This window comes from Aegilops tauschii, chromosome 1 (genome assembly GCF_002575655.3).
Source record: "Aegilops tauschii subsp. strangulata cultivar AL8/78 chromosome 1, Aet v6.0, whole genome shotgun sequence".
Lineage (NCBI taxonomy): Eukaryota > Viridiplantae > Streptophyta > Magnoliopsida > Poales > Poaceae > Aegilops > Aegilops tauschii.
In genome coordinates, this window is record NC_053035.3 from 6,070,318 (window position 1) to 6,093,413 (window position 23,096).

Here is a 23,096-nt window from a genome sequence, read left to right on the forward strand (position 1 = left end):
AACTCAGTGCCTCGTCTCTCTCTTCCTCCACAGCGCAGCGAACAACAATCAACAGTTAGAGAGAACATAAGAAGAGGAGAGAGAGTATGCAGGATGCAATAGTTTGTAAAAATTGGCGCAAAAGTCAAACCCAAGTGAGTCAGAGTTGCAACGTGCAAAGGCTTTTTTGGAAGTTTTTTTAGTCTTTTTCATAAATAAACTGCATGCACGTTCAGAGACGAGGTACTGTTCTTGCGTACTCTCTCTCTTTTTCTTTTTGCATGTGATGGGGGAGCGACTACAATAGAAGAACAGCTTGTGATGCAAAAATAGAAAAAACTAATCTGGGCCATCGGATGGGAGATTCATGGCCCGGATTCGGAGGAAGCAATCTGCGCGCACAATTTGCAAAAAAACACCCTCGCTGAAAGTTAATTTGTTCCCATGTCCTTGTCGTTGAAACACGGTCCGTACGCAGTTGCATCGACCTACCCCCCCCCCCCCCCCCCCCTACCCCCAAGCGCGGCGGCGGCGGCCAGATCCCTCAGCCAAGTTTGCCAAGTACGCCGGCGCGGAGGTGATGTTCCATCTTTCCGATGGCTCTTGCCAGCTGTGTCGCCGGCGGTTCGGTTTGAGGCCGAGCAGATCAGATCTCATGGAGTACTAAGATCCGCGTCGCTGTGTGCTCATTGCAGCCTCCCGATCTCAGGCTCCGGCAGCGGCTAGTTCGTCGTCTCCTGTCAATCTCAGGACCTAGGATCAGCTCGCATCCTGCTCCACCTCGTTGGTTGCAAGCCGGAGGTGGGCTCCTCAGCTCCTTCCCCGACCAGCCTGTGTGACGTGGTGCGAACATAGAAGGCGTCACCACCGTGATTAATTCTCCTGGTAAACAAACAAATTGATATGGAGTATTAGCTAGTACATTTGTCCTCCATGGTTCCATCTCAATTTTATTAGCTAGCATCTCTACAGTATTTGCCCACTCTTGGAATTGTTGACCAGCAGCTTTGCATCCGTTTCTACCATGACATTGGTCAATGGTCATCCCCCATATGTATGGCCTGACTGAATCATAGCCACTGCCTCCGCTAGCACATGGGAGCTTATGCAGATTTTTATAACATCATTGGGTACTAATCTAAGCACTGAACAATGCATTCTACAACACCATTGCATGCACTACTTCTGTTTTAAGTTCCAGCATCGGCAATTGCATATCTCAGGACTAGGCAGAGAAAGGAGAGGGCTATACTAGCAGCCAAAAAAAAAAAGGCTGGACAAGCTTGCTATAGTTTGCTTAGACTAGATTTTCGACCAATTTGGCATTGTGAAAATATGTCATCTTGCTGGATACTGTAAAAAGAAAAACTGTAACTTTTTACCTAAAAACAAAGACTCTTTTTCTGCGTGTCTTTTAAATTTGCAACCTTGGAATTGGGGTTGATTTCTCATTTTTGTTGTTTTTTGAGGTGATATTGGCGGAAACACAATTTCTGCTCTGTGTATGATAGATAGATCCGGAGTTCGTCGACTAGTATTAAGCTCGTCCTCTGTTGTTTTGCTGCTGCATCTCGTCCCTCTTTGATACTTTTTTTTACTGAAATTTTGTTTGCACCGTGGAATCGGTCAACAGTGTTCAAAATCAAGATGTATCACTACAGAAGGATGTATCATGTATGCCCATGATTTAGGATCAATTCTTCTTCCATGATACATGCCTCTCAATCATCTTGTTCATTTTTATTTCCTGTGTCGTTGTAGTGTTCTTGTTATTATTCCAAAGTAATATAATGCATGCCATCATTTTCTTTTACAACTATCTCTGCTTTTAAGTAGTCCTTGAAACTTGTAATCTGCTGATATGAGGTCTATGGATGGTTGTTCAATGCATTAGAGTGGTTTTTTGTACAAGAAAAATAATGTTTTATAATCTGTTTCATTATCAGTAAGTTAGGATGATCCAAAATAGTTGGCTTCTCTGCCAGTTCGAGTATAGAAGCATATAGGTCATGTTTTGGGATGAATTTGATTCATCTCTATTTGTCCTTCCATGTAGTATGTGCAGCACACAGTTAGATGGCATCATTGATACATATTCATTTGATTAGATTATGGGTAATAAGAAAAGTATGAATCCATGTCACTTGTACGGACCTGTGCTAACTGAATCTTCTTTTTATTAGGTCTCGTCTCTTCCAGCACAAGAAGCTCGATGAGCAATAAGCACTAGTAACGCAGGCAAAGGCAGCTTTACTGTTGTGTACCATCAAGTGCCAAAAGTTGATGCAATTTATAGTGGCAATGCTTGTTGAACGGTGATTATTTTAGTCCTTGGTTTTTAGTCTTGCCTGTTATTTACCAAAAATGATCCTCTCATGTTATGTAACACTTGATATTATGTGTGTCTCTTCTATTGTGTTTGGTCTGGGATCATGCAGTTCGAAATGTATGTTTAGTTATGATTTGAAGTGGACGGATTACTATTCTCATGTATTCTAATATTTTTGTAATGATGTTCACATACTTTTATTGACCAACATGTTCGGATTGCTTGCATGATTCGTGATATAGTAGAAGCTACTATGAAATCAAATATACATGAATTTCGTACAGGATATATATATGTACAGTTTTTGTGTAAACCTGACAGCAAAGGGGCACACGTACATGGCTGAAAAATTGTCTTGTTTATGAAGGACAGAATTATTGATATATGAGAGATTTGAGGTGGTTACTGCAAAAGTCATGTTCTAGTAGTAGGGGGTTTTCTAGAAATGTACACTGAGAATCCTTCACTTAAATCTGTACCAGTCATCTTCCATCCAATGGCCCAGATTCATTTTTCAATTCTTTCACCAGAGGCCTTGCTTTTATTGTAGTCGCTCCCATGTGATGGGTGGTAGGTGAGGGAAAAAAGAAAGAGCAAGCGAAGTTTATGAGAATGAGAGATAACGTGGCTACAGTAGCACTGCAGCATGATATGCTATGGATGCCAGACTTTTGCAGGTCGTATATGAGTGTATGAAGCTTAAGATTCCCCTGACACGGCTGCACCTTTTCAAAGCTTGCACATATCCTCATGCATCTTCCCATAGTCTGAACGGTGAAGATAATGGGTACCGGGAGCTCGGGCTACAGAAAAACACACTCATTTGGTTTTCTGCAGGGCCAGCAACAGTTTAGTCTTCCTGTTGTCTGTCATGTTTGCTGTAGCCCAGTGTTGTGTCTAGTCTAAATAACTTGCTGCCTGCTTAGAGGGCGAATAAGTAATTTTACTGGTGGCGGGAGGTACCGGCACACCATCCGCCGTCCGTCTAGTTTCGTCAAGATTCGTGCACTCTGTCAGAGTATATACTACACCTCTTATATACTATCTAAATACAACTGGCACACCCTGACACATCTGATCAAATACATGCATGCCATGCAACTTTGTCAGGAGAGAAAGAGAGTTGGAATGGAGAGACCGACCCGGCATGCATTATTCTCTCTTCCCACATAAATGACATGCATTTTATTTCGTCCATATATTTTGAATGATTGATATATTTTAAAGCGAATGTCTATTTTTGAAACTTTTTATATATTTGAAATCATGTTGACAAGACCTCTAGAATAAGATCAATGTTGGATATATTTGAACTACTTTTAATTTATATATTTCCATTTTCTTTGGCATCATTTTCATAAATAAGATTGTTTTGCTATTTCATAAAAGTGTTTGCTCCTGTTTTGCAAATTTCAAAATAATAATTTCACCTTTTGTAAACATTGGTTTCACTTATTTTAAGACACATATTTTACTTGTTTGAGAAAACATATTTCACTCATTTGAGAAAACATATTTCACCTTTTCTGAAATTAACTGTTTTTACGCATTTCATCTATTTCAAATATAGCTGCTTTCACTCATCGGAAGAAAGTGATGTCACTCATTTCAGAAAAATAATTTCACTCGGTTGAGAAAACATATCTCACTCAGTTGAGAGAACATATTTTCACGCATTAGAAAACACAAATTTTAGTCGTTTCAAAATACTAGTTTCACTAATTTCAGAAAGTTGATTTCAAGCATTAAACAAACTAATTTCTTTATGTTCAAAAAACCAATTTCACTCATCTGAAGAAACATATTCACTCAATGAAGAAAATGATTTCACTCAGTTGTGAAAACATATTTCTCTCAGTTGAGAAAACATATTTCGAAACAAATATTGGAACATATTTCGCTCAGAAATATCAGTTTCACACTTTGAAGAAGTTGTTTCACACCAAAAAGACATATTTCACTTTTTCAAACAACTCATTTCACTCATTTCAGAAAACACATTACAGTCGCTCAATTGAAATACTATATTTCACTTGTTTCAAAAAATTGATTACACTCATTACAAAAGATATATTTCATTAGTTTCAGAAAAAACACATAATGGAGTAAAGAAACAGTTCCATTAGCTCAAATATGAAACTCACAAAGAAAACTATATTTAGAAAAGTGGTTTCAATCGTTTCAATATAAAACTGATTTCATTCATTTCAAAAGAACTGACTTCACTCATTTCATTAAACTTATTTCATTCATTACCAAAATGTTTTGAAATAACCAGTTTGACATGTTTGAACAAACTAGTTTCAGAAAACTGATTTCACTTATTTCAAAAAATATTTCACTAGTTTCAAAATCGATTCCAATTATTTTGAATAAGTAAATTTGAAATAAGTGAAATTTAAATTTTGATACGATTGAAATACAAAAACTTAAACTAGTTTAAATATATTAAAAATTGGTCTTGTTCTACAGATCACATGTTTAGGAATTTGAATATATAAAATATTTCAATAATAGAAAATTAGTGTGAGAGATATTGTCCATCTAAAATTTTAAACAAAGATAAAATGGATGGATTTGTGTGTGAGAGAGAGAGGAGAGATTCTGCATGCATGCATGGTACCGTCCATGTTAAAAGGTACTGCATCATTCTGACATTGACTAGACTTAAATCAGAAATACAAGAGATTTTTTGCAATGAATACTTTCATATACACATACACATGGTCCCACAACTTTAGATGTGGGAGAACCTCATTGGTGGAAAGATCACCGGTAGATCCCGGCTCCGGTAAAAAACACTTTGCAGCTTAGAGGGGAGGACAGAAGATGGAGGAACCGAAAGAGCAGGCTGCGGCTGAGTATAACTATCACCGGTGAAGAAGCAATGGATGTTCACTAGCATTATTATGTATGTTTTTGTGTCCTTTAGTTACTTTTGGTGCCCCCTATAGTTACCATTGTCACTTGATTTACCATTGTGCCTTTGGTTGCATACTGCTTCTGTTGATTTACCAGTGTGTTCCTATAGTCAGTCAGCCAGCCCTCTGCTTTTATGGTCTAATGCTGTTAGTGATGCAGGAAAGGGAAGGGGCATGGTGACGGGACGTGCAGACTAACATAAACTTGGGCTGAACATTCAGCACTGCAGTGGGAGGACATCTGTTAGAAGGGAGAGAGGGATTGTTGCGGAATATGATGGATATATTATTGAGCCTCGAGGGGAGTATATATTGGGTACAAGGCTTGGAGGGCAAGACGCCTCTCCTAGAGATAAGGTAGGAGATGAATTACAAATTCTAGACTACCAAACATATGTAACCCAAATATATCTCTAACATCCCCCCCGCAGTCGTAGCGGTAGTGTTGCGAACAACAGGAGCAACGCGAACGGCCAGACTGGAGAGAATAGCAGCCGACAGACTGACATCCCCCCGCAGTCCTAGCGGGAGCGTCGTGGACGGTGTCGCATCGCAGACGCGTTGACTGTAGAGGAAGCCGACGAGTTGCTCAAGCGGATGATAACCCTTTGTGCCGATGTCGATGTAGCCGAGAGCGTAGGGTGGTATAGCCGTGGTCGAGGTAGCCGTGCGAAGAACGCCATGGTCGATGTCGAGTCGGGGTAGCCGGTGTCGAGAGAGTCGCCGTGGAGCCGCGGGCACAAGGAGGCGCCGTGTTAGTCATGGGCGCAGTGGTGTCGAAGAGGTGGTGCGCCAGGAAGGAGAATGGTGTTGACGATGCATCGCGCCGGGTTGCCATGCCCGGGAACACATGACGAAGGCACACATCGGTGTTGCCAGCACCGCGCATGCGTAGATGGACGAAGTCGAAGTTGATGAAGCACCGCACCAGGCTTGCCAGGCCCGGGGACACGTCGTGGACGAAGGCACGCATCGGTGTTGCCAGGACCGGGCATGCGTAGACGAGGGAGCTGCACGAGATGTACGCCATGTCGGAGAAGTCAGAGGGGCCCGCAAAGAACGACTCGACAACAGTTGCGGCGCCAATGGACGCGGTGTCGATCTCGCCCGCGGTTGTCGGAGTAGACGAAGTGGTCGGGGTAGATGACGACGACGCTGGCGACGGGCTGGTGCTTGGACGAAGACGAAGGGGGTGGATAGGCGGCGGCCGCGGCTACGGGGGTAGCGGAGGCGGCGACAAAAGAAGAGCGACAGCGGCGGCCTGATGACGGCGGCGGCGGCTAGGTTAGGAGCGCGGCGGGGATGCTCAAAGTAGGCGAGGAACCTGACAGTGTGACGAAGACCGACGGACGGTGACGTTCCCGCGCCAAGGGAGGCGGCGCGGCGCATACCACGGGAAGTCGATGCGCGCGGATGGCGGAGTGGACCACGCGCCACGACTCTATGGCCCGAAGGGGCGACACAACGGCGGCTGGCAAGTCGGGGCGATAGCAGGGGCCGCATTCCGCAGCGCTGCAGCCCGAAGAGGCGGTGTAGCGGCAGTTCGCAGGTCGGTGCAACCGCAGGGACGGCCTCGGGCGACGGTGGTGACAGCATGCAGCAGCGCTACAGCCCGAAGAGACGGTGTAGCGGCGGCTCGCAAGTCGAGGCAGCCGCGTGGAGACCCTAGCCGGGGGCGATGGACGGACGGGAGGCGGCATGGACCGCGTGCCGCGACGCGATAACACTAAGGGGCGATGCAGAGGCGGCGATGGCTACAGGGGTAGCCGGTGGGAAGATCTCAGGGCGGCGCCGTGGACCAGGTTCCGCGACACGACAGCCCGAAGGGGCGTCGGCGGTAGCGGCGCGCGAGTCGGGGCAGCCAACGGGAAGACCTCGGGCGGCGACGCATCGGACCGAAGGGACGACGCGACGGCAACCCTTGGCTCGATTGACGGTAGGCGCGTGCTCGGGGACGTACTTGGCGAAGACAGAGGCGTGATCGGTTGATCAGACCGACGGCGACGCTGTATGCGCCATGGCGGGGACGACGCGCAGATCGGAGTCGATGGCGACGTTGTCGGTGATGTCCCGGGCGATGATGACGAAGACGGATCGGCGATGGAGACCACGCGGACAAGCAGCCGGCAGCGATGCACGAAGGCCTCCCTTGGGCGGCGCGTTCAGCCTTGCCGCGCGGTTGATGTCGGAGTAGAGGCACGGGGGTCGACGGAGGCGGCGGGCGACACAAACCGATCAAGCATAGATCGGAAAACCAAAAAGAAAATGCCGATGAAGATGACCGGCGGGATAGAGAAAAATCCGGAGCAAGGGTTCGGGAAAAAAGATTCTCTAGGGCAGCCGGTCAACATGACCAGCGGACGAACCCTAGGTACGGGCGGCGCGACCCCCGGCGACGGTCATGGAGGCCGACCATCCCGGGGGCGGCGGCTAGGGTTGGATCGGTTAGGCTGATACCATCTTAGAAGGGAGAAAGTGATTGTTGCGGAATATGCTCGATGTATTATTGATCCTTTATATTTAGTACAAGGCTTGGAGGGCAAGACGCCTCTCCTAGAGATACGGTAGGAGATGGATTACAAATTCTATACTACCAAACATATGTAACCTAAATATATCTCTAACAACATCTTTGGCTGATTAGAGAGAGAGAGGCAGAGTTGCTGACATCGCTAATCGTTGGGCTTGATAATTGATAGCTTTTTGATAATTAATAGCTGCAGAACCCAACCCAGGCATGCCTGAGAATTAACAAGTATGCTTGTCTGATGAGAATTGACAGGTGTGTGTTGAGGCTGGACCCTTTTTTGCCTTTCACACTGGGCTGAATTTCCATATATAGGAGCATATGTTGCCTCCTAGGTGCGTTTCTTGAACAAGGTAAGAGTGATGTGGATTGTTATATTCCAATACATTCACAGCTATTCTAAGAGTTTCTACTGTGATCGTCATGGAAGACAGTACTCCCGACATTATACCACACGGAGATGGTCATCCTGGTGTTCTTCTGTATATGAGTTGATCAAATCTGTACTCGCTGAGATGTACATATATATGAGCCGGCGAGCGCTCGAATTTATCGCTGAACAAGTAACTGGGCAGCTTAGGAAGGTTGATTGTTTGGTAAGAGCTGAAGCAAGCGACGTTGACCTATAACTTCTCTGGATATTTTTTAGGCTGCGATTTCTGTTTTACCTGCTTGTATACTCGCACAGATAAAGTGCAACTTGGGAAAAATGCTCAGGTGTATCCGTGTTTGCACTTTCTAGGTCTTGTACGAAACGAAGTCTGACAAGAATTACAAGCGGTCTGGCGATGGTGCACTTTGACCTTTTATATTCTTCATTCACATATACTATTTGTAATGTGGATAATTAATCTCACTGAGCATTTCCTGGGTTTAGTAGAAGTTGTGACAGGATATTGATATGTTTTGAGCTATCTATGTATGCATCTAGTATTTGTTATTTCTCTGAGAAGACATTGGCTTTCAACTTGTGGAGAAACTTTGTAAACCGTGATTGTTATCTGGTTGGATACTGATGGTGCGCCGGTAATGATGGTTAATTACTGGGAAGTTGTTGAGAAACTTTGCAGCATTAGGTGCTTTGGAGCCCTGCCGAAGGATGTTGTGAATTCCTTGGATAATAATAGGCCTCATCTCTGATGGCTGCTCTGCTAGCTAGTGGAGGGGCTTGTGATTGCTTCTACAGCTGAACTGAACTGTACTGTACTGCTGTTGCTATCGATCGAGAATTGTTATGGCCTGTGGTGTAGGGCGACTGCTTGGCGTGGAGTTGAGCTGCATCGCTGAATCACATCGCCGAGACGATCTGATCTGGCTTTTCTTTGCTGCTGGTCCTTTTGGCTGGGTGTGTACAAGTACAACAGGGCCAGCAGCAGTTTCGTCGGTCATGTTCAGCATGTTCTCTGTAGCTCAGCGTTGTCTCTGATTAATTTGGTGGCTGCTTACGAGGTAGGACATGCTAATGCAATGCAGGAACCGAAAGGGAATACACACTCCAATGACAAAGCAATGGACGTTCACTAGTAGTATTAGGTAAGATTTCTGTGCCCTTTTATTACTTTTGGTGCTTCAGTTGATTTGCCAGTGTGTTTCTTTGGAGCCTCCTGTAGTCAGTCAGTCAGCCACTCCTCTGCTTTTATACACCAGTATTATTCGTAATGCTCCTTAACCCAAATTCCTATTTCTCTGCTACCTATACTAGTTTGCATTAGACTGTAACTGTTTGTTCAATTATTTAACCTGAAACAAGCACCCCCGGCCCTGCTCTGTTGGTTGCTAGCTTAATTAGCATCCACTTCTCTATGTACACGAATGTGTAAGCTATGGGACTTGTCTCTGTACACGCATGCATGACAGGGTGGAATTAATATCGGTTAATTCGATCATACGTAAAAATTTAGTTAGTACGTATTATTTGTTTTTATTTTGCCCCATTATATTCATTTAGATCTTGTTGAATGTTCCATGTATATGTCTGGTACTGCTATTTCAGTATGCTCATGCTTGCGCGCTTGCTGGTTTAGCATAGCACATGTTGTTTATTGAAACTGTTGCATAACCGTGACTAGGCTTGATTAATACTGTTACCTTTCTAATTTCGAAGGTAACCATGTTATTTATTAGTTTGTCATCAATCAGTGTCTGAAATATGTCTGATCATCTCTGTTGGCATGTGTCGATGTTATCCCGATGCAGCAAGCGGAAGTAGGTTGAACATTCCTTCAGCATTGCGGTGAGTCGTCTCAGTTGCTGACGCAGCTAGTCGTTGGGCTTGCCTGCGGATTAGCAAGGATCGTGTGTAAGTGTTGAGGCTGAAACTTATTCTGCATCTCATACTCTGCTGAATTTTGGAGAGATTTCCATATATATACAGGGGCATGATGTTTCCTATGGATCTGTTGCCTTGGTATCTTTCTTCAACAAGGCATGGATGCATATTGTTGGATTCCGATACCTTACTAGCTATTCTTAGAGGACTTTCTATTGTTCTGATGGCCACCATGGATATTTGTAGATATTATACCAGACACACCTGTGGCCCTAGGGTACACGAGTTTGTTGTCACTTGTTGCGGTGAGAAATGGAAGGTCCAGGCCAAAACAGAGGAGGAAAGAAAGGAAGAACTTCATGCGAGAAGGGTGAAGTACTTCATGGGCTATGTTTCTTTGTGCTTGCACAGCTCATGTACACCCGTATATGAAAGGTAGAGTGCGTTGATGACCCATCCTCGACGCTTAAAGAAAAATCTGAACTCAAATTTTGGATTAATTTTCCAACCGTGCAACCCTCTTTCTGTTAATTGCTCAAGGTAGTTCTGAATACAAAGCAAAAGGGAACAAGAAAGAGCAAAGCGAGTTGGTGCACTAGTAGGAAACCCGCTGTGAGTGCTCAGGGTTGAAATACTCACTACGGGACGAAAACCTACTACCACAAGATTATGGGAAGACTTCAAAACTAGATAACGACAACAACAAGACCAAAACATCCATGGTAAAACAACACAATCACACAAGGCAACTGAATATCACGGTGAAGCTCTAGAAATGCGTCAGGCTCCAAGATCAACAATTGACATCCCCATCAGCCCCACCACCGTTCTGGCCTCCCCCATCAGCAGGCAGAATTTGGACCTGAACAAGGTTGTGCACGAAATTTCTGAAACTTCCCCGAGAGTTTCCTTGGCTCCCCAATCAGTTCATCGAATGTAATATCTGTTTTCTCAAGCTGATAAATTAAGATAGAGAGAAATGTGAATATATAATCAAGGGTCAACCAAAACTTTAAGATATGGTAAGAAAAATGAACAATATGTGTTTTACCTCGCATGGTTTTATTGGTGGCCTGATATCAACAGTAATGCCGGGATGATTGTCATGAGTGCTGACTTCACGCCTCAATGTGGCTGCTGCCTCATTCACATCTTCAATCGTTGCACCATCACGATCGATTCCGACGGTGATCTGCTTAAGTGAGGCGAGGTTCATCAGACCGAAGTTGAAACCATCATTGCCATTGGCTCTTGCCATCCGAACACTGAAGTTGAAGAGAACCGCCTCAACCTTCGGAAGAGCTCCTCGTTGAAATGCTATCTGCTTTGGTGTTATACAATATAGTGTGAATGTTCTTAGACAACGGTACCCGTCAGCACCAATAGGCAACACTGCCTGTGTTTGTTGGGAACTGAATAACCAGAGGCGATGGAGAGCCGGCAACATCCCAAGGATAAGCATGTCCTCCTCCTGTAGTTCCTTGAAGCCCATGGTCAGATCAGAGAGGACCGAGACAATAACTGGGTTGACCTTTATCCATGCCGGCACCGCAGGGAAAATACCGCACATGACCGACTCAAATTCGCGGAGTCGTTGAGGGGGCACCCAATCTTCCCCAAAGAGATCCATGGATGGAAAAGATCCACGAATAACTAAACTTTGGAGGTCTTGAAGGTGGGATAAAGACTCAACAAAAGCTTTCCTTAACTCCAGGCTTGCATTATCCTCAAACTTGATTTTGAGCTCCCTTAGCTTTGACAGGTTGCGCAACTCTTTCACAATGTTTAGAGTGGCACAAATCTTCTTCAATACTTGGATGGATGTCAGATTCCCCAACCCATCTGGGAGCCTCGTGCAGTAACCATCAACATGTAGGCACATTAATCTTTTCAACTCATAAACACTCAATGGTAGTTCTGTAAGTTTGGGATTGTATCTTGCATCCAGGACTTGCAAAAACTGCAGCCTACCAATTTTTGCCGGCAGTTCACAGATTTGTGTACCAGCAAGACCAAGGTACCTCAGGTGAAATAAATTCCCCACATCATTAAGGTTAATGTGGCTACCTTCACCAATGAAGCATCCACTTAGATCCAATACACGCAAAATTCCAAAGCTCGAAAGAGCCGGTACTAAGTTAATAGCAGGCGGAAAGGTAGTAATGGACCTCACTTGTGGTTGCAGCAGGGAAGCAAGTGGTGTAGTTTCAGTACCTTCCTCTCTATTCTGGATGGATAGCCTCCGGACCTTACTTCGCCGATCTATGCCATCGGCATGATTTGGCACTGTAACAAAGTTTTCTTCTTGTGACAGGGAACAGAGGACTTCAAGTACAATGTCATGCAAACGACAATGTGTTACTTGTCTTTTATAGTCCATGCATGCCAGTACCATACCACTATTTATGAGCCCTCTGAGATAACCGTCCCCAACCTCAAATAATGAAACCATGTTGTTTTCTTGTGTGATGAAACCTTCGGCAATCCATTTCCATATTAAATCACCCTTCGGAATCTCATAGTCTTCTGGATATATACTTAGGTACAACAGGCATGTTTGCAAATGTGAAGGTAGGTTATAGTAACTTAGGGCCAATATTTCCTTCATGTTTTCTATATTAGGATCGCCGCGGATTAATCCACGACCAATAGAGTTACACACACCATCCCATTGTGTTGGATTTTCTTGTTTAGTAGACAATAGACTAGCCATAGTGATGATAACTAATGGTAGACCCCCACATTTATTCAGGATCTTCATGGATACTTTGGCCAATTGTGCAGGACATTTCTCTTCGATGCCAAATAGTCTCCTATAGAATAATGATTTGGATTTCTCTGGGCTAAGAGGAGGTAATTCATAACAGTTGCGACTGATGTGTGTAGCAACACCAGACTCACGAGTTGTTGTGATTATTCTGCTTGCACAACCATTATTAGGGAAAGCATGTTTGACATTCTCCCATGACATTGCATCCCATATGTCATCAATAACAATGAGGTACCTAAATGTATGGTAATAATTGAAGGAACTAAATGTCAGCTAAATAATTGTGTAACTAGTAAATAAGCTAATTGAAGATGTCATGCATTAACAAAAAAAATTATAACTCATGCATCAATGATTAGCAAAGGTGAAATCAGAAAACACTTTTGAGAGGGAGGGAGAGAAAAGACAAGGACAAAAGAATAAGATGAAGAAAAACATCAAATGGAAACAAAGAATACAAATTTTGTAATAGAAATCTATATGTGATATATATAGATGAGTTGATCTGTATGGGAAGGGGGTGGGGGGGTTGTTCAAGCCTAGTTATCTGTTATTAGAGTTGGTAGTTATGTCTAAGCCGATGATGTGAGTTCACGGGTGAGATTTGCGCAAGGCATGAGAGAAGTCGAGATTAGGTACATTATAAACGGCTAGCACCATTGATTTTGACATAAGGGGGTGTATGATGGTGCTATCTTAGAAGTGCCATGTGATAAATATTGAGGTAGAGGAAAGAGAAGCTGGGGAAAACAGACCCGCCTTCTCTTAATTAAGGGCATACAATGGTGCTATCTTAAGAGTGCCACGTAAGATAAATGCTGAGGTGGAAGAAAGAGAAACCATAAAAAAAGGCCGGCCTTCTCTTAATTAAGAGATGATCTGTTAGCAACAATATGTTTCATCACATATTTAGGGATATCTAGTTATCAGCGATAAGACTAGAAAACAACAGATTGTACATTATTTTTTCATTGCCTTCTCTTAGTTACATTGCGGGCGTAAGATAAGAAGGTTTTATCAACTACTGTACATGCCCAGAATATCTCTCACCATATTTTTAGAAATATCTAGTTACTAGAGATAAGATTAAGAAACAAACCACTATACATTATGTCTTCTTTTGCCATCTCTACATTACATTACAGGACTAAGATAAGACTCTCTTATCAACATTGTACATGCTCTAAATAGATTTGTGATGGAACCATCATTAGTTATTGCTTATTTTGACGCCACCATTTTTACCGTGTAGAATAAAATAAGATAGCTAGGTTCATGCAATCGGTAATAATTATTTTTGCAGGTAGGTCATACCTCTTGGTCTCAAGGAATTTGGACAGTTGATCGACGAGTTGTATTTCATCTCGTGATGCTTCATTGATGGTGGCGAACTCCTTGTCGTCGAGCTGATGTAGCATGTCTTTGAGGACCCTCTTCAGTTGTGGTCTCTGTGAGAGGGACACGAATGCTGTGCATTCGTATTGTGCTTCTAAGCCGTTATACACAGCTTTGGCGAGAGTGGTCTTGCCTAGCCCTCCGAACCCGACAATGGACACTATCTTTAGTTCCTTGGTCACGTCCTTCAACTCCTTGATCAGATCCTGGCTCGGCCCACCAATGCCGACGAGGTCAGTCACCTTTGTATATAGAGCCGGCAAGAGAGGGTTGACAGCGGTGGCTGCAGCAGCCACAAACGCGTTGTCAACACCGAGCCTGTCGAGTGCGTACCTGTCAAGAAACACACATGCATGCTCACCATGAGACTTTGTTCTTCATTATTCCATACACCTAGATAGTTGATTTTCCCGCAGAAACGCGCGGGTTATCATCTCTAGTTGAGCACATCATGGAACCTAGTCATTTTCATGCGGAAATGGATGGAGTAAGAGAAAGAATCTACCTGTCGCGCCGGTCGGCCACCTCCAAGACCTGCACCTTGACCTCCTCGAGGGCTTGAGCGATCTCCCTGCTAGTCTTGACTCTCTCGAACCACTTGGACATTTTCTTCATGAATGAACGGAAGCGGTTTGAGGCTGGGGGCACATGACCGCCCTCGACGACACGCACGAAGAAGCTGTCGATGATGTCCTCCGTGTCATAGGAGAGATCCCTGACCTTGCTGGCCCAGAGCTTGACCTGGACGTTGAGGTCCTTACGGGGCACAGCCGCGATGTTGAGGAGGGCGGCTCGCATGCTCTCTAGCTCTGTCGAGAGGAACTCCACCTTGTTCCTGGCGCTCCTCTGCAGATGGTATTCCTCCCTGAGGAGCTCCCCCAGCTTGACCAGCAGGCTGCCCATGGCACCCGTCACCAGATCCATGGCGACGACCCTAACTACTGTCAGTAGATGGTATTCCTCACTGTATGTTTGTTTGTTGCTAACTGCTTTGCTGTAATGCTAGGTGTGTTTGTGTGTGTGCCATGAAGGGTCGCTCTGGCTGCCCTTTTATGCACCTCATCCATACATCTTACTACATATTTCTCCACTGAGCGATTCAAAAAATTAAGCAATAATAATGCAAGTTTGGGTTAGATGATAAACTAATACACGCTAAACCAGCGGTGAATAGCAGACACCCTTATCCAAATTACTAAACAAGTACACTAGGGGGTGTCTGAATTATAAGAAGCTGTGCCGACCGTTAGATGCATGCAAGTCACCAAAACTCACAGTTGACATTAGTTAGGCTCCAGGCTTGCATTCCTTACTTCTTTTAAGAGTTTCATTAGATGGAGAAAATGACACATCCCACTCTCTAACCACTCAAGCAACCATCTATACATTATCATCAACTTGTACTATTAAATGATTGATGTGTCATACACAGAGGGCAGCGTTGACATTATGTGGCTGCTTTAATCTCACCCTGATTTTCTTCACAGTTCAATCTCATACTGCTGCTGGTTGAGGGCAAAACACAACAACATATGAGGTGCATGGTTAGCATAAGAACAAGGGACCCCGCATACACTCACTCACTCGCACCCAGCATCTCGTTCGCAGGCGCGCCCTTCATCTATCTCTAGACCTACCGGCTCAGTCTCTCGAATGTACTTATAGGGGTAGGGTATGTGTGCATCTGTACATAGGGCCGGGGTGTGTGTGTATGTCAGGACATACGTCTGTATTGTGCTTAAAAAAAAGTACAATTCAAACAGATCTGCAATGCGATGGGCGAGGATTACCATGTCTGTAGTGTTTACATGCAATAACGGATGTCTAATCTTAGATACGGTCATTGTTATGTTCCAGACTAAAATAAATGTACGAGTGTTAATTATCAGTTAGTGTGGCGTGAGGTACAGGTACCTTCTGTCATTGCCTTGGTCTTATCTGGCCTGCAAATGGCAAAATTTTGTAAGATGTGGTGGTCAGATTTGGCCCATATCCGTCAGTTGCAACGTGCCTATCACGACTACTTCTGGATAACCCATTATATGTCGAAAGAACATTTGAATAGACTCAGTATATATATGCATGGGAGGGATCACCTGGAGCACATGGTAGTGTTGAAAAGCAAAAAGTCGCATGGAGTAAAAGTCAGTGGCTATTAAGACTCTGTCCTGGTTCTCCACAGGCAAGATGCATGCAGAGAGAGCTCATCTAATTTTTTTACTACATACTTTCTACTCCCTCCGATGTAATAACATCTTATATAATGGGACAGAGGGAGTATTTAACAAAGATTTATCCATTACTCTCTCCAGGCCGCGGTAAGTTCGATTTTAGTTTTAGGTTTCCACAAATATATGACGATAAAGCTCCCCCACCCCACCACCCCGCTTTATATTATAAAGCAACATCTGAGCAATAGAAGCACCGATGCAACAAAAAGAAGAAGAAGAAGAAACAAAGGTAGGCGACAGAAGGATACAAGATGCTACCGAACAGCTAATAGGCCTTGGCTACAACTATTGAGGACCCCGGCAACTCCAGGTCATGTCATCGATGCGACCACGATAATGCAGCAACCAATCGCTGGAGGACCATGCGCCATCAACTCCCAAGATGCCAACCCAGTTATCCGGCCATCCGTTTCCGCCATCTAAGAGGGCCTCCTGCCCTCTCATCCTGGATCATAGGACGCCGTGCCATCGACAAGCAGAAGAACTCACCCCTGAGCCCATATGGACTAGAACAACATGTTACTGAGGAGAGGACGATAGACACGATGACCTTGCCTGGCAAAGCAACACCCATCATCGTCACCGCCTCCGGCCACAACCACGAAGACCACCGTCGGACACACCAAAGGAATGACCCCCACTCCACAGTCTCAAGGCAGTGTCTACAGGAAGAGAGCCAAGGCATGGCGCCACCGTTGCCCAATCCACAGGACTTTGGGTTTTCGCCTGAGACAGGAACATGAAGGTGTGGATTAGAATTTAATGCTAACCTAAAGAAGTAGAACATCGTTGGAGCGCCACTAGTATCGTCACCGCCGCCGTTGGTCAAGGGTTTTTCCCATCTAGGGCCCACACCCCAACCAACCACGAGCCGGGCCACATGAGGTCGCCAACATCTTGGGTCGGTGAGATACGTCTCCAACGTATCTATAATTTTTTATTGTTCCATGCTATTATATTATCTATTTTGGATGTTTTATATGCATTAATATGGTATTTTATATGATTTTTGGGACTAACCTATTAACCTAGAGCCCAGTGCCAGTTTTTGTTTTTTCCCTTATTTAGAGTTCCGCAGAAAAGGAATACCAAATCGAGTCCAAATGGAATGAAACTTCACGATGATTTTTCTTGGACCAGAAGACACCCATGAGACTTGGAGTGCATGTCAGAAGAGCCTCGAGGCGGCCAGAAGGGTGGAGGGCGCGCCCCCCAACCTTGTGGGCCCCTCGAGACTCCCCTGACCTAGATCTGATTGTAGTTTCACGTTTGGACCATCCTGCAGTAGTGCTAGATGTCTGCAGCACCAGCTGGGCAACATCAACCACAAATTTCTAGATGTCCAGTATGAAGGTATGCAACACATCCTTCTATCTTTGCCACATTTAACCAACAAATGCAGGCATCCATCCCATTCCCATGCACCATGTCAACACGTTTGTACAAGTTTATTCTCCATTGTTTTAATGCCATGTGGTATAAATTTTCATGTTACATTAGTTTGTATGTGTTTGTTCGGACATCATTTGTGATATATGCAGTGGAAGCACTTAAACCCTAAACCAAGAATAGTCCGCGAGTGGAGGCAGTCCGCTCGATGTGGAAGATAACTCGAGCAATCTATGCAGGAGTAAACAGGCCAGAAACCACATAGAAATCATGCATTATCTTGGCTTCAAATAATGTACTAGTAGGTTATGTCATGATTCTTATCGGCTTGAGACATTGATCTGTAACTTGTTCGGATACTTATGTTAAACTGCAAAATTGGCTTCCCCATGGAGAAAATTTGGAAGATATGTCATGTGTAGATGTTTTAGATAGTTTCAATGTAGACTACATATGGATTAAAATGAGTGAACGTACACATTAAAATGGGTCTAGATAGAATCAGAAAAATGCTAAAACATCTTATATTTAGGAACAAAGGAAGTATCCTTCTCTGATAGAGATGACTTACTGATTGTGGAGGGAGAAACTGGTATGTACTCCAGGTTGTTCTCTGCTCTCTAGTGTGCTGTGGTGTTGAGAAATATGTGACATTTATTTTCCTACGCCAGGTCAGGTTGGGGAGCAAGTTGCAAAAGTAGATGGCTGACTAACATGTTGTCTGCATATCGATTAGCATGTTCTCTGCTTCTCATGCTGCCCGTTGATGTTAATACATCAGATATGGAAGATGCAGCGCTAGTGATGATGTTCACTTAGGTAGTGTTGCAGGTCCTGTGGACATAATATGTGAAGGAAAGCCTTATTTGGCTGCTGAGGGAAAGGCTTATGTGAAGGAAAGGAATTACGATTTGTATTTGTGAGAGAAATATATGGTCGATTCGGAATGAAGAAGGAAAGGAATTAAGATTTGTATTTGTGAGGGAAATATGTATGGCGGAATTAATGTGAGAAAAAGACGCACAGAGAGGGTATCCGTGAGTCATGAAGATGGAAAGAAATTAATGGGATAAAAAGAGAAGGAGAGATAAAGAATTCATGAGAAAAAGACACTATTTTCTTTTTGTTCATATTTGATAGTATTAGCAATTTTTTCAATAAAGTTGGATTTGTCAAGCTTTAAAAAGTTTGACTTGGAACAAACATAAAATTTTTGAACGTATTTAGATACAGATGATGGTTTCGCCTGCATGCATTCTTGAAAAAAGCGAAGAAATGGGTGGCTGACCAATGCATGCATGCATAAGCTTCTAATTGCAGCAATAATCTCCTTAGGTGTCATATGCACCCGGACGAAGGGAGTGTTCTCTTCATGGCGAAATATTGGGCAATGGGCTTGCGCATACCATTCTCATTAAATCTGAGTACACATAAATTAATTTCCTTCCCGGCTGCAACGCACGGGCATACATGCTAGTATAGCTAGTGTGAAATGAATTTACTGATGTGTAATTAGCCTTTTTTTGCACTGCATTTGTACACTTGTATAATCCTGCCACTAACTTGGTGATTCCTTATAAATTGTTTAGTGTTTTTTAGCATACATGTTTGATGGAAAGGTATGGAGCATCCATTTACTTGAATCATCATACGCAGAACACAAACATAAATGTCCTTTTTTAGTTCCATTTGTGCGTCTAAATGGTTAGTGTATTGCGTAATGAAAAATCACTTTTGCCGAGAGTGATGGAGCATGCGGAAACAAACGGTCAGTACTGCCGCTGCCGGCAACATGCACCTAGCTTTCTGTTATGGTATTTTTGTTCTTTCTGTATTACTTTTCAACATATCTGCGAATTGGGATGTCAATCTTCTGTTCGGTTGTTTCTGTACTACAGCTTCTGAAGTAACTAGTCCTAGTTCATCTAAAAGAGCATAAAAATACATAAACCCAATCATCCATAATAAACCAAAAAGGTACAAAAACATATTTATGCATCTATCCATTGCTAAATCAAAAAATATAGCATTAACAAAATTCATAAATGCATCCACAATAGTACTGTGAAGTTTAATTCCATTAATTTGAATTCCCATTGTGGAAATTGAACCTAGTTGTGGATGTCTGGCTGAATTCTTTCGAAAGATCCTTGAGTTCTTTCGTGAGCGTGGAAGATTCACAATAGAATACACCTGCAGATTCTTGTACATATTAACAACTGTACCACGAAGTTTAAATCTTATATGATAAATTGTTTGCAAATTTAGCTCACCAATGCGAGCGTTCTTGTGAGCAACGGCCAAAGAAGAAAAAACTCTTCTCCAGTTAGGTCTTGCAAAATGTGTCTGAATCCACAGTAGACGTATCAGAAACAGATATACCAGAAAATCAAGGAACCGGACACGTGAGATGGGATGAGAAAAGGTGGGAAGATCCCTTGGTTCTAGTTCTAGATATGATATCCACGCCATATTTGGCATGTTGGAGTGACTGAACCATGGCAATAAACGCCGACCTTGCATCGCCTTCTACATACACGCTGGTGAGATAATTGTGGACCTCTATTACACTCTGCAATTGCCATATTTTTAGACCACTTCCTGGTTATGTTACCGGACATCCCGATAAATTTAAGGAAGACATCGAGTGAGATAAGTACACTGTGATCTCTCTCAGCAATTTCATTCATGAGTCCTTTGCGCCAGTCGAAGGATCCTTGCTCCCCTGTAACCCAGTAAAAGTAAGCTTTTGCTGGCCAATTGTTCTTGAAGCTGACTACCTCAGGCCCATGTGTGCTTTCCACCTCCTGTTCCATCAACTAATTTTGTCAGTTATATTCTTTCTTGAAAAGGAATGACTGTTATGTTCTCTTCTTTAAGCTATATGAGCATAACATTTGGAATACTTTGCGGTGGAGGAAATTTACATCGCTGGACTTGATATTATTCAAGGTATCTTTTAGTATGCTGAAGAAAGTAGTGACACCCGACCCAAGACCGATGAGCAAAAGAATGTCGTATTGCTTGTAATTTTGCACCGGTGCACTATACGGGCCATCAATAAAGATTGCAGGAAGCCTGAAGGAGACACATGGATGATGATGATACATTAATAATTTTTTTACTCAAAACTAATTGAATTTGCATTGTGAAAGAAACAAGGTCACCTGATTTCAGTCTTAGAAGTAACACGGTTTCCATCAAGCAACAACGGTTCAGCCGCACGGCCCGCACCAATATACTGTATGAATACAAGATTAAATTCTTCATTTTTTGGACAATCCACATTTTATCAAAAATGAAATCTATCTCCGTCCTTTGAATCGATTGATTTGATGCATGCATCCATAATAATTTTCTGAAGAGTGTCGGATCATACAAGAAAAGTAAAATAAAAGGCTAATCCACATTAATCTCGCTCTCCTGTAATTATTCAATGCACGAACCAATTGCTTTTGTATTTGTCTGAACTCACCTCTGTGAACAAGTTCCGGAGATGAGATGGCCAGTCACCCAGGGTGCGGATATGCACAGTGAGATAGTCATCTCCAGGTGCAGGGGTGATGGGAAAACGATGCCTGCAAGGTCATCAGGTATAAGCTAAAATCATACAGTGATATCTTGTTCAGGCATGCATGTCTGCACAAGGGTGTAAAGTGATAGTACCATTTAGAAGACGAGGTATCAGTGCACTTGAGAAACAGATGCATCCCACTCTCGAATTCGAAACCATATGGCTTTGCCATGATAAGAGACAGCATGTTTCCACGAAGGAATATAGCCTGTATAGTACTGTATATGATTAGTATTCTCACCGTCTCATAATATAAGAGTAATTTTGACACTAGTGTCATCGATTAGCAAATAGCTACTCCCTCCATCCCATAATATAACAGTATTTTTGACACTAATATAGTGTCAAAAACGTTTTTATATTATGAGATGTGGGAGTATACAGTACCCTACTACATTACTAATTAACAGTCAGAAAGAACCAAACCACGGCCTGTTCTCTTTGTTCCCAAGGAAGAAAATAAACAATCTACTACAAATCGAGCGGCCTTAGTGTAAAGTACCTTTAGCAAATGCATGCGGAACTTGTTCCATCGAACCTTTCTGATAATTCTCTTGCAGGCCTACAAGAGGGCTGGGACTGTCAGGTACATCCAGCTCTCATGGTCGCGGACCGTCTTGGTGGCGTGCCCCGACGGGGACGCGGCCATTGTCGTTCACTCTAGTTTCACCTCGGCCGCCGCGCGCAGCAACGTCTGCGACACCTGCCATTAATGGAGGAAGAATATGTCGCTCCTTGGCTTCGATAATAATCCCTCCTTTCACAGACTACTCCCTTCTTTCTGGTTTGTAGGACTTATCTCAAAATCTTAGTTTTTCCATTTTATAAGGCTCAATTTGGTTGTTCTCCATCACAAGTTCAGATTTGCATGCATGCATTGCAATTAATACATTGGTAAACATAATTGTTTGAGGAAAACAAGAGCATTAATTGGGTGCTTTTGCAAATTACAAAAAGTATTTCACCACTCACCATCTATCTTGATTGGTGAGATTTTTGAATTGAGCCCTATAAACCGAAAAGGATGAAGTAACTTTTTTCTCAATGGACGGATGTAGGTAGACACGTTTTAGTGTGTTAGACCATCTACCGCGGCGGACACCTAATTTTGGGCTCCTATACGCCCATCGTCTCAGCCGCCCCGGTTCTGCCGGGACAAGTGGAGGGCCATGCGGAGAGCTAGCTCCTCATTTTCGGGCGCCGACGAGCCATGAGAGTCTGCGGCGCGCTTCTCCCAGTGGATGTCATTGAATCAATGGTGACCTCATGCTCCTCAAGACGAGATTCCAACTCATCAATATATTTCTTGCCCTCAATAGCAATAGACATGATTTCCATGAAGTTGGAACGAGCAATTTTATTCTTAAGAAGAGCTTTAAAAATAACTTCCCCCTTAACTTTTAAGGAGGCAACATCATCATTCTCTTCATCATAATCGACATCATCATCACTCTTGCCATCATCAATATTATCACAAGATATATTGGGATTCAAAGTGGGAGATACCTTTGAAGCCTTGGCCATAAGGCAAAAAGCAATAGATGATGATGTGGGATCCCTTGAAGCACCATTCAAGACCACATCTTGTTCCATGGAGTGTTGGGTTTCCTCTACATTGTTAGCACAACAATTCGAGGAAATAGATACATTTTCATCATGGCAACAAGACATAGCAAGCATATCATCATGAGATTTGAGCAAGCAATTTCTAC

At 43.4% G+C, this 23,096-nt stretch overlaps 2 protein-coding genes and 1 long non-coding RNA gene across 4 annotated transcripts; 1 reads left to right on the forward strand and 2 right to left on the reverse strand.

The window, feature by feature from the left end:
- Positions 1–459: 459 nt before the first annotated feature.
- Positions 460–2,535, forward strand: LOC120966775 (uncharacterized). 2 transcript variants are annotated; one of them, XR_006665765.2, is made up of 3 exons: positions 478–556; positions 675–864; positions 2,163–2,535. It is a non-coding gene; the product is annotated as an uncharacterized lncRNA (long non-coding RNA). The 2 variants fall into 2 exon arrangements; XR_005761015.2 differs by having other exon boundaries at positions 460–864.
- Positions 2,536–10,867: 8,332 nt separating this feature from the next.
- On the reverse strand, positions 10,868–15,181 carry LOC141026583 (disease resistance protein RGA5-like). The gene is made up of 4 exons (XM_073503350.1): positions 14,696–15,181; positions 14,110–14,523; positions 11,077–13,030; positions 10,868–10,981 (listed from the first exon to the last, which is right to left on the reverse strand). Exons 1-4 carry the CDS (start codon positions 15,112–15,114, stop codon positions 10,868–10,870), a joined length of 2,901 nt encoding a protein of 966 aa, XP_073359451.1. The 5' UTR covers positions 15,115–15,181.
- A 3,560-nt stretch (positions 15,182–18,741) lies between these two features.
- LOC109737873 (respiratory burst oxidase homolog protein B-like) lies at positions 18,742–22,033 on the reverse strand. Its single transcript, XM_073503351.1, has 7 exons — positions 21,951–22,033; positions 21,286–21,388; positions 20,978–21,051; positions 20,738–20,888; positions 20,471–20,617; positions 20,246–20,382; positions 18,742–20,154 (listed from the first exon to the last, which is right to left on the reverse strand). The coding sequence occupies exons 1-7, from the start codon at positions 22,031–22,033 to the stop codon at positions 19,620–19,622; spliced, it is 1,230 nt and encodes a 409-aa protein (XP_073359452.1). The 3' UTR covers positions 18,742–19,619.
- Positions 22,034–23,096: the final 1,063 nt, after the last annotated feature.